The sequence below is a fragment of the Vicia villosa genome, linkage group LG6 (assembly GCF_029867415.1).
Source record: "Vicia villosa cultivar HV-30 ecotype Madison, WI linkage group LG6, Vvil1.0, whole genome shotgun sequence".
Taxonomy (NCBI): domain Eukaryota; kingdom Viridiplantae; phylum Streptophyta; class Magnoliopsida; order Fabales; family Fabaceae; genus Vicia; species Vicia villosa.
Window position 1 is genome coordinate 55596716 of NC_081185.1, and position 12402 is coordinate 55609117.

General features: G+C 37.5%; 2 protein-coding genes across 2 annotated transcripts; both read right to left on the minus strand.

The window, feature by feature from the left end:
- Nucleotides 1-2530: 2530 nt before the first annotated feature.
- Nucleotides 2531-3802, minus strand: LOC131613686 (uncharacterized). The gene has a single exon (XM_058885334.1). The coding sequence runs from the start codon at nucleotides 3800-3802 to the stop codon at nucleotides 2531-2533; it is 1272 nt and encodes a 423-aa protein (XP_058741317.1).
- Nucleotides 3803-4750: 948 nt separating this feature from the next.
- LOC131613687 (uncharacterized) lies at nucleotides 4751-5719 on the minus strand. The gene has a single exon (XM_058885336.1). The coding sequence runs from the start codon at nucleotides 5717-5719 to the stop codon at nucleotides 4751-4753; it is 969 nt and encodes a 322-aa protein (XP_058741319.1).
- Between the last annotated feature and the right edge of the window lie 6683 nt (nucleotides 5720-12402).

The window sequence follows — 12402 nt, forward strand, 5'->3', positions numbered from 1 at the left end:
CAAGGTGTTTGGTTTTATGTTTAAACAAGTTTTCTTCTCTTGATTTGCTGTTTTTTTGAAAACTGTGTTGTGCAAATCGATTTACATCTGGTGCAAATCGATCTACACAACTCAAAAACTGCGCAGATTTTGAAAACAGAGTTGTGCAAATCGATTTACACTCTGTGCAAATCGATTTACACTCTGTGCAAATCGATTTACATCTGGGCAGAATGCTTGTTTTTGTGGTTTTTGACTTGTTTTTGGTTCTAACTCATCTTCTACTCCATTCTTTTGATATTTTCTTTGAATCACAAGTTAGAGGCCTAATTTCTCTCTAATTTCAATGGACTTAGGGCGTCGATAGGATGAGAATCCGAATCCGCAATATTAAGTGATTGAAATTATGGATGAAAGGAGCTTTTAATGTGGTTCCATCTTTTGTTTCTCTTTATTTTGATCGATGAAAGTCTTAATACCTTGAGAATTCTTATGGATTCTTGGTAAAGACTAGATCACTCACCATTTTTCTTTTCTTGTGGTATTGCTTTCGGAGAGTGATCTACATATCACTTCTCTCGCATGCATTAGCACATAAAGTTTTGACCGGCCTCGTTGTAGGGTGATTTCTACATAAATCACTTGGCGATCTGCTTAACATAGCGCAATATTTCGTGTCCCGAATCAAAAAAAAAGATCAAATATGGAAGAGAATTGTATGCGGTTGATTTAAGACTTATGGAGGTTTATCGTGTAGTCGCTATGATTTTATCAAGCTTCTGATAAATTTCTATTGAATTTAAATCCGAGTACATCCTTCACTCACCATCGATCTTCATTACTAACTTTGATAACATACTTGACAAGTTTCAAGAGGGTTATCTTTAACATCTAACAATTGACTTTAATTTCCACACTTTATTATATTGCTCTTTATATTTCTCGCTTTATCGCTTTATTTTATCATTTCATCATATTTATATTCCGCTATTTTCTCTTTGTCCATTTGGACGCTATGTTTATGCTTCCGCTATTTTTCTTTTGTCCACTTGGACCATACTTTACTTTTATGCTAAAACGCTAATAAATAACAAAAATCTAAAAAACACCTAAGGCTCTCTTTTGGACTATTGGTTACTATCCCTAGCATTTTGGAGATTCGGACTTATGGACTTAGTGCCTCTGGACCCTTATTCTGTCGTTACTCTGCTGTTATTCTGTCTGTCTGGCATTGGATTGTTGTTTGTTTATGTGTGCAGGTATTTCCTTGAAAGCCTTTGATGGTTAATTCCAAGGCATTGATATAAGGATTTTACCCGAAAACAGCCGTTACTCTGCCCGATTTTCGTCAGAATTTTAATGTGCTTAATGCGAAATGGTGCTAAGATAATAAGTTCATCTGGATCCCCAAGTGATAATGTTGGTTTAGTATTGATATTCCAAAGGATGGGAAATCTACCTTGACTCACAATGTCAAGTGTTGCCTTTTATTTCGGTTAGACCGTTCTTTTCCTTAGCTTTTATTTTACGCAATAGGATAGCCTCTTCATCTCCTCCCCTTCTTTAATTTTCAAAATCTTCTCTCTTTTTCCAAAACATTCTTATGTTTGCAAACCTTTTCAAAACCTTTTTCTTAAAAAATATCTTTTGCCCTTAGTGGCCTTTTCCTCTTTTTCTTCAAAAGTTTAGACACCGTTAATTGTCGAAACGAGTGGTTATACCCCACGATTTTGAAATTGATTGATATAATGAGATCTTTTCCGCGTGAGAGAGCTAGTGGCATACTCGTCAATTTTATCCGAGTTGGAGCCCTTCTTTCATTAGCGATGCAAAGAACTCGTTTGTTCTCATGCTCAAGATCAATGGCTGAGTATTTCTCTCCAACGATGATAAAGTGTTTATTCGTTTTAAAAATGTTTTCCCTTTTAAGCGGAACTACATTAGCTCTGACTTCTCCATTGCACCGAGGAGGTATGTAGGCACAAGGCTTAATGCTTTGCCGAGCTTATTTTAAAAATAAAACAAACCGTTTTTTTTAGCACACACGACACAGATTTTCAAAAAGGTTCCTGTGGAGTACCACAGATATGAGGGGTGCTTAAAACCTTCCCCTTGTATAAACAACACCCGTACCTAAGATCTCTCCTTTTTGTTTTTTTTAAAAAAAAAACAAACTTTGGGTTTTATTCGTTCTTTTCCCTTTTCCTTTGGAAATAATAAAGCGCGGTGGCGACTTTCACTGAAATATTGAGTCGAGTCAATCCTATGGCTTCGATATCAGATTTTCCCCGCTACAACGGAGTGGGTTTCTTCATCCATTTTCTTTCTTGATATGCTTATAATTCCTCGGTCTAGCAGTTTCTGAAGGTCTTCAACTACGAGAGCACATCCATGAATGGTGTTGGAACATATTGGACAAGCATTATAGTCATGCGGAGGAAAGTAATCAAGTCCACATAAGATATCGTGCATATTCACCAAGGATTGAGTTGATTCACAAACATCATGTAGGTATTCATGTAGGAGGAGGATCCCTCAATTGAACTAAATTCTACTGAAGTAGCAAAGGCAGTAATTCTGTATAAGTTATCGAAATAGGATCAAAAGGCGGATATTTCCATTGTTGATTTTGTTGAGGATCCTGTTGTTGAGGCTGAGGCTTCTGCACATGCGAAGCTTGGCTAAAAACTGGAGTTACAACAACAATTTTTTGTGGTTGATACCGTCTTTTTCTTCCTCTTGAGATGGCACTAATAGTTTCTTCCTTCTTCTTGGCAAAGTTACTACCAAATCTTTTGACGCCACCATTGGATAGTGATGAACTGGCTTCTATGATTAGGTGACATTCTCGGATACCTTCTTCAAGCCACAACCCCATGTTTACCATTTCAGTGAAGTCATCGGGAGCGCTTGCTACCATCTTCTCGTAATAAAACGTGCTTAGTGTCTTAAGGAACACCTTGGTAATTTCTTTTTCTTCCATGGGAGGAATGATTTGAGAAGCTAGTTCACGCCATCTTTGCATGTACTCTTTGAAAGACTCTTTCTCTCTTTGGGACATAGCACGGAGTTGATCTCTGTCTGGTGCCATATCAATGTTGTATTTGTACTGTCTGATGAAAGCTTCTCCCAAGTCATGGAAAGTACGGATGTGAGTACTATCCAGACCCATGTACCATTTCAAAGAAGCTCCAAATAAGCTATCTTGAAAGTAGTGAATTAACAAGCGTTGATCTTCCGTGTGCATGGACATTTTCCTTACATACATGATCAGATGACTGTGAGGACAAGAATTCCCTTTGTACTTCTCAAATTCTGGGAGTCTAAACATGGCCGGAACTCTGACATTCGGAACCAAGCATAAATCATTTACTTTTTTCCCAAATAGATCTTTTCCTCTAAGGGCCTTGATCTCTTTTTGCATTTCCAAAAATTGGTCTTCCAATTCTTCCAATCTACCCATACCTTCAGAAGGAGCACCATGGAATATCTGTTTGTTGTGAATAGGAACAGTGTTTACAACAATAAGAGTAGAAGTCATAATAGCTTGAGGAATTGTTGTTTGTGGAACATGAATCTGTTGTTTATCCAATTGGAAATCCATATCTATCCCATATGGTCTAGTGGTCGTAGGATTCATCACAGGAATTGCTAGAATCTGAGCAATCTCTATCTCGGAGATCACAGTAGTCTGAGCTTGGGTTGATGGCTGATTCTGAGCAGCCACCAAGTCTTGAACCATAGAAGTTAATCTTTCAATACCAGAGCGTAGGACAACAACTTCTTCTTGCCACTCTTGATCATCAACAATACCGTCTTCCATTCTTTGACGATTGGCGCGAGTATTATACTGGTGCGTTAGCTTGACTCTGAGGAGAGAGGAAGGAATGAATAAGACTCTGACTCAGATGTGTATGTGATTGTGAATGTGGTATGATGCATGCAATGCAAAAGACTCTTTTTTGTTTTAATTTTCAAAACATATCATAATATCTTTCAAGGATTTATTTAAGAGTTTTGTAAATGTAAACACTATATAGTAACTTGAAAAAGAAATTTCATTCATTAATAATAAGGCAACCTTGGTACATATAAGGGTCATCGAGTGTCATCGAGGATCATCGAAGTACCATTTTCCTTTGATAGCATACAAAGGGACAAGGGACAACCAAGTCATAAACTACTTTCAAGAGTTACAAGGTAGAAACAAACAAAGAAATCTAGTAAAATCCAAGAGTGATCATCAAAGCCAAGTGAGAAGTATCCATATCATCTTGAGTCTTCTTCTTCTTCAACTTGACCTTTTCTAACTTCTCAGCAATACTCTTCCATGCAGCTTCTTTAAGAGAGAGAGCTTCTTATTTTTGCTTCCTTTTCTTTTCTCTTTCATATTTGGAAATAGTATCATCCTTAGTATGAGCCAAGTGTCTTGAAGGAATAGTTGATCATTCTTTTCTTTCAGGACATCTTCATAGGATTCTTCCAACATTCCTAATTCAGCAGTAGAATACTCAAACTTCTTCTTCCAATGGTCTCTTGATTTCTTTATTTTTATTAGAGCTTCTTGGAGACTTTCAATTGTTGAAGGAACAACAATGGGTGGAACATACTCCTCAATTGGGGGTGCAGATGTTCCAGGGAGAATAGGCATTCTCATTTCAGCAGCTTTGGTAGTGACCCAATTATCAAAGGGCTCAGGAGAGAGATCCCCTTTGGTCTTCCAATCTTTGATTTTTCTTCTATGACTTGGATGCCGAGCATTAGCAATCCTTTATCTAAACTCCTTGTTCTCAACTCTTTCTTCCAGAAAGAACCCATCCAATAAATTGCTCCTAGGTCTTTTGTCCATAGGAATCCCAAATTGACGACGAGCTAACATGGGGCTATGGCTTATTGCTCCTTTTGTACCAATGAGAGGCACATTAGGGAAATCACCGCAGCAGTCCAAAGTCTTCATTCTACAAAATTGGTTGTTTGTCCAAATAATCTCAGTGTTGGTAAAAGTCATGATCTTATGTGACCATTTCAATCCTTCTTTTTGGCTCCACAATTCAGAGGTGTCAGGAAAATGAGATATGTACCACTTGTATAGCAAAGGAGTACAACAGGTAACCATTCCCTTTCCATAGGAATTTCTGAGATGAATAGAATAGTAAGTGTCCCCAAGTAAGGTAGGAACATGACTCTTCTTCATAAAGATCTTGACGGCATTCATAACAACAAACTTGTTAATGTTAGGGAACAAGAATAATCCATACACTAACAAGGCAAAAACAGCTTCAAAGTCTTCTTCCTTTCTTTCTTGTGAGAAGGTGAGAGCTTTCTCAATTAAGAACTCAGTAGGTAATCCAGGTAATCCTCCTTTAGTAACCATGTTCTTTTCAATTTCTCCCTTTCTCAAATGAGTGGACTTTGCAATCTCACAAGGCTTGGGATCTTGTTCTAAACCGGTGAAAGGAACTCTTCCAGCAATAGGCAACCCAATAATACTTGAATATTCTTCCAGGGTAGGCAATAATTGGTAATTAGGAAAGTTGAAACAATAATATAATGAGTGATAGAATTGAATCAAAGTGGAGAGGATTCCTTCTTCCGTCTTGGTTCTGAGGAGATACAACAATCTTCCATACTTGCTACAAAGCTTGTCTTGATCAACAATCAAAGATCCTAGCTTTCTTAATTCTTCCACCTCTAAAATCTTGAAAGTATATTTCTTGGTTTTTCTTCTTTCAGGTTCCATTCCTATAATGTTTATAAAACAAAAGCTTTCTTTTAATTCCTTGAAAGATACTATGTATTTTGATGCATGGATGAATGAATGCAAACATAGCAAAAACATGGGCTTGAGGGTTCAAAGTAACGAGCATGGAACCAAAGGTCTACCCATCCCAAAGGTGTGTACTATGGTTATTTTGTACCTGTAGATCAAGGTTTTATTGTTTCCCAGACTCAAGCAGCCCAACTTGGAGATTGTAAACTCTGTATCAACATACTCATTTGAACAAAATCCAAGAGAACCCTATCTGAGCATAGCCTCGTGTAACAACTATTCTGAAAATGAATCAGACATAGGTTCCACAGCAACGATGTATTCCCAACTACATGGTCAACAAAGTTACTTCCTGTAACACCCTTCTAAACCCCCGCGGAAAATACAATAATAATCAGAGTAAACATGAAATACAAGGATGTCACAACTTCTTTAACATAAAATACCATAGTCATTTGTCATGCCACACGAGGAACCATTTAACATAAATACAATTCATGTTCAACACAGCGGATTATAATTCATAACATTGCATATTCATCATCATTCATGCAAGTTACTCTAATACAATTATAAAACAACAAAGCCAACAGAGTAATTCGTCTCTAAACTAGCGTTCCCCAGTGTTACAATCAGAGCATGACTCGACACGAACTACGGGCTAGCCTACAAGCTATCTTCACCCAATCAAGACGCCGCTACATCCTTAATCTGAAATCATCAAAGTAAGGGTGAGTTTCATTCGAATTAATAAGCATTATGCAATCATAAGCAATAAAATCTCATAGTAATTATCATCCACTCAATCATACACATAATCGAAATTATTACAACAAGCAAGCATCAATCCAACAATATTGGCCATCGGCCCACAACTCATCAATTTCATCAATGATCAAGTTATATTAACAACATCTTCTCAATACATCAATCATGTAAACACACCAAGGCATAACACTGGATCTCATCCAATCATGTTATAACCAATGCATATGATGCAACTGACACTATGCATGTGGTACCAAAATTCGTGAATCACATTCACAGGACTTCTCTCTTTGATACTGCCCTCTAGTCGCTCACACCCCACATGGGCACACGACTACTGCCTCATCGCTCACACCCCACATGGGCACACGATGACTTCCCGCTAATCTCCGCACAATGGGAATTAGCCTTCCAATGCAAATGATTTATGAATAATGCACACATGACACATACTTACATCTTCATACATCATCATCATTCCGATGCTTAACATCGCTTAACACCTCTTACCAATAAGGTCACAACAAGTATGTACATGTTTAAGCATCATTCAATCATTCACATACATACACCACATCATCACAATAACATACACATCATAGTAATGTTAATTGCCACCATAACCAACATATTAATATTAACAACATATTAATATTCACAATCATCAATCATCACCATCATCATACATCGTTACATCTATCATCATTACACACCATGTAATAAATTGATAAAACAACTCAACAACATAATCACAAAACATGTATTCATTTATGACATGTTATAAACCAACATCACCCAATGAATATCATGATCCCATCACCAATACAAAACATGTATCAATAATCATATATAAATAAGCACATATACATATACTATATTCCAATTCATCAATGATCAAATCGAATTAAAATAAAGTTGGCCACTGCCCATTTCATCACTTTATCAAATAAAGCATCTCATTAGCTTCGCAACGCCCAAAACGGCACATAAAACAGATACACGGATCAAAAGTTACGGGTTTTTAAAGATAAAACATTTTTAGAAAATATGCTGCAGAACCCGGGTTGTCCCTACGTGGGAACCGGTTCCTGGCAGCTTCAAAGTCTCGTCTCTGGTTTTTACTATGGGGAACCGGGTTGTCCCTACATGGGAACCGGTTCCCAGCTACCCAGAACCCATATTTCTCTGTTTTTACAAGGGGGAACCGGTTCGTCCCACATGGGAACCGGTTCCTACGTACCTGCACAGCAAAAATCACCATTTTGACAGCATTTACCATATCCCATTTCCCCAATTTCAGGTACATACGAACATACACACAATTATCATTGATTTTCACACAATTACACATTTCAAACAAGTTATTGACATGTATTAACATCATATATCACAAGTATCAACAGAATCATGTCAATTCATACAAGATTATCAAAACCTAACAAAATTCCCAACCCGACACGTACGATTGAACTAGACCACAATCCTAATCAATCATACTACCTACAATCACATAAGGAATACTAACCCGAAGAATCCCCCCTTACCTCAGAGTCGAATCTTCGAAGATCTTCTTCCCCTTTGGCTCTTCTCACTTCACGTGTTCTCCCTTTCTCAGAGTCTGTCTCCTTTTCTCTCCTCTTTTCCCAATTCCTTTATTTTATGAAAAATAAAATAAAATATTATAATGGGCTTGCTTAGTCAACACCCCCTCTTATGCTAATCACCACTCTAGGCCCAATGCCAATAACTCATCATTTTCCAAATAATTCCAAATAAAAATACTAAAATTCCAATTATTTAATTTAAATCCAAATTAAATTAATAAACTGAAATTATGGGGTGTTACAACTCTCCCCCACTAAAAGAGTTTTCGTCCTCGAAAACATACTTCAAGTAAAAGTCCCAGATAAGAGTACTTCATTTGACTCTCCCATTCTCCGTTAACACCTTCTTGGTCGAGTCTCAAAATTCATCTGACATAACCAACACAAGCATATCTCATGCATTCAATCTCAGTTCTTACGTTGCATTTGACCATCCCCAGGTGTACCACTCGCTATAACTCCAACGGTTAACAACAATGAAACTTCGAGGTGCGTCCCATACAATACGCTCAACAACTGAATAATACAATTACACGATCCATGGTATGATCGCAACTGATCAACACTGTATTAATAGATTCCATTTACCCACGTACCAACCTTAGGTACACTCTTCCAATTGAGCGATAAAGTAATACTTACACTTACTCAGAGCAAATTCCCGAGTTACTTCATCTATTAAAAACATTCCCACTATCGTATCAAGCACACATCAGTAGTTATAATTACATAGCTCATCATCCTCAATATACCATTGCTTACAAGATAGCTCAACTGAGTCCCACTCTCCACTAAGAATCAAATCAACTTCGTCCTTCCTAGAGTATAATCCCTCATTATATTTAGAAATTTACATAACACCTTACAACAGTACAAAATTATTATGGCATTACATAGTATCAACTCGTTGTCTTAACTTCTCCGAACACATACTCATTAACTACATTCAACCATAATAGGATATCCATCATCTCGGCAATTATTCAAAAGGGTTCTAATCCTTTGGCACGACATCCTTATGTCTACGAGATTCCAAATCCAACCTATAGATCAACATATATTCTCCATGTAGAACCCCGACATATTAATTCTCACTGCTCACGAGTAGCACTCATAACACCACTTTACATCATACTTTCGCTGTACGACTACGACTACTCGTCTTAAGTCACCGTCCAATGCTTTGCACCCCTTCATAATCACTTCCTCATAAGTTCCCACAATATGGCGAGTGGTCATTCTCACATCTCAGCATTCATCACATCTTATACCATTAAGGTAACAAGCAATCTTATACTATCTTTATAATTCCGCCTATTATCAACAAGAGATTAAGGGTGATCAAGTCCTCAATTTGTCAATAGATAGCCGACAATCATATTTAAGCATAGACCGTTGTTACTACATAATAGCGTCTTTTCCGAGTTTGCACCCAAACTCATTAACATTTCCATAGTCTAATAATTCTCTATGGTGTCCTTCTTCTAGAATATTCTTTCTCAACTCGGTAACACGCGGAACACAACAGCGACCACCAACCTCATTATACCATCCTCTCCGATTCTGAACCCGTCATCTTTACTTTGGTAATCCAAAGTAGACTTATCGATCAACTCAACATCAGCTTTCTGATTTCCTCTAATCTCGTCAGGAATACCATTAGTCAGTTTCAGTATACCCAATCTAACATTATTAGGAGCACCTTCACATACCAAACTTAATTCTCTGAATTGTTCAATTAAATCCAACTCTTTCACCATCAGCATCGACATTTTTAGAGGCAACCTTGTACCATACAAATAATGTCACTGCAACATCAAAACAAAACCATGGCTTCCAATTCTAAATCATGAGTCAGATAATTACTTTCCTGCGCTTTCAATCGTCCCGACGCATAAGTTACTACTTACTGGTTTTACATCAATACACCATCCAAACCCATCAACGACGCATCACAATATACCACAGATGGTTCCAAAGTCTATTTCACTTTTTTTTTCTACTGATTTCCTCATCACTCAAATCCATTAATACTTAAATCATCTTTATCATCTTATTCATCAACGACATATTCTACTCGACTTCGTTCTGAACAATCGCGGTAATAGGCATTCCTATTCAACACTTGTTCGTGCTTATTTAACCGACATCATCATATCTCCTCATAGGACCAGTCTATGGTATTTATAACTCTCCCATAAGGTAGAACATAATTTCACCTCTTCGTAGTCTCAAACGACACTCTAATTCGATACTTAGAGCTCAAGATATGAATGTTTCTAATTGTTATCCAAAATACAATACCGACACCATGCAGCGACACCTTAAATGATATTTCCAAAACTCCGCAAATGGTACACTTAATTCCTTAAATTGCTTCTCAACAAGCCTCCTCATTATTCCTTTATTCTGTTCAACTCTGACACTGACATCCCATGTCGCACCAACGAACAATCTAGTTCTAAGGACAAGTGTAACCGTAACTTCACCTCTTTCTAACATCATCCTGACACAATTAAACATGTTACAGCTGCTGCAACCATTTTTATAACAAAGTTCATCTCGTTAGCTTTCCGACGCTTCAAACGGAACTCAAATCGGATGTCCAGAACTCCAGTTATGAATTTTCGAAATTTCATAACAATTCAGCAATCTTCCTGCGATTTGCTTACGGAAATTCTACTCCAAAACTCATTCTTTTCAAATTAATCTCATTATTAACATCATCTTATCACATCTCTTCGCTTCCAAACTTCTTATAACTTAAACAACACATTTCATCGCTGAAGTTCGATTTCTGCAACATCCTGAAACCAAATTCATGTACGCCATCATCAACCTTCTTATCCTTGAGATCGTACTCGTCTCTTCACATTACTCGCTCTTTAAAGAGTTTTCAACAACATCGATAACCTCTACCATCATCTCAATTACTTACTAGTAACCCTACGACAAGGTCTACGACAATACTTCCTTTAATCACTGCTTCAACAGCGACCTTTCACATAAGGCTACTCACACAACAACATCACAGTCCATCAGTAGCACTTGAAGCATCACAACTTCGAAATTCCATTTTCCAGAAATAACCATCATCTATTCCGAGACACATCCAACTGAAATAACAACCATATTCTTCAGCCCATGTCACCTTTACTTCAGGAAACAATAACTCTACACTCCTGTACTGCTGCTCTGCGCATCACTCTATCATCTTGCATCTGAGACATATCCGAGAAGCATAGCTTCTCCCCCACTAGTTTCAATCCCACTTCTGCAGACAAACAGTTAGAACACACTGAGTACCAACAGTGTTTCACACACATGTCGCGTACCGAAAGGAAATTAACAACAAGACTCTAGTCACAACGACCGACTATGCTCTGATACCACTATTGTAACACCCTTCTAAACCCCCGCGGAAAATACAATAATAATCAGAGTAAACATGAAATACAAGGATGTCACAACTTCTTTAACATAAAATACCATAGTCATTTGTCATGCCACACGAGGAACCATTTAACATAAATACAATTCATGTTCAACACAGCGGATTATAATTCATAACATTGCATATTCATCATCATTCATGCAAGTTACTCTAATACAATTATAAAACAACAAAGCCAACAGAGTAATTCGTCTCTAAACTAGCGTTCCCCAGTGTTACAATCAGAGCATGACTCGACACGAACTACGGGCTAGCCTACAAGCTATCTTCACCCAATCAAGACGCCGCTACATCCTTAATCTGAAATCATCAAAGTAAGGGTGAGTTTCATTCGAATTAATAAGCATTATGCAATCATAAGCAATAAAATCTCATAGTAATTATCATCCACTCAATCATACACATAATCGGAATTATTACAACAAGCAAGCATCAATCCAACAATATTGGCCATCGGCCCACAACTCATCAATTTCATCAATGATCAAGTTATATTAACAACATCTTCTCAATACATCAATCATGTAAACACACCAAGGCATAACACTGGATCTCATCCAATCATGTTATAACCAATGCATATGATGCAACTGACACTATGCATGTGGTACCAAAATTCGTGAATCACATTCACAGGACTTCTCTCTTTGATACTGCCCTCTAGTCGCTCACACCCCACATGGGCACACGACTACTGCCTCATCGCTCACACCCCACATGGGCACACGATGACTTCCCGCTAATCTCCGCACAATGGGAATTAGCCTTCCAATGCAAATGATTTATGAATAATGCACACATGACACATACTTACATCTTCATACATC

Bases quoted from the DNA above. Each gene is read 5' to 3' on its own strand.
- LOC131613686 (XM_058885334.1), bottom strand. From the start codon at position 3,802: ATGGAAGACGGTATTGTTGATGATCAAGAGTGGCAAGAAGAAGTTGTT.
- LOC131613687 (XM_058885336.1), bottom strand. From the start codon at position 5,719: ATGGAACCTGAAAGAAGAAAAACCAAGAAATATACTTTCAAGATTTTA.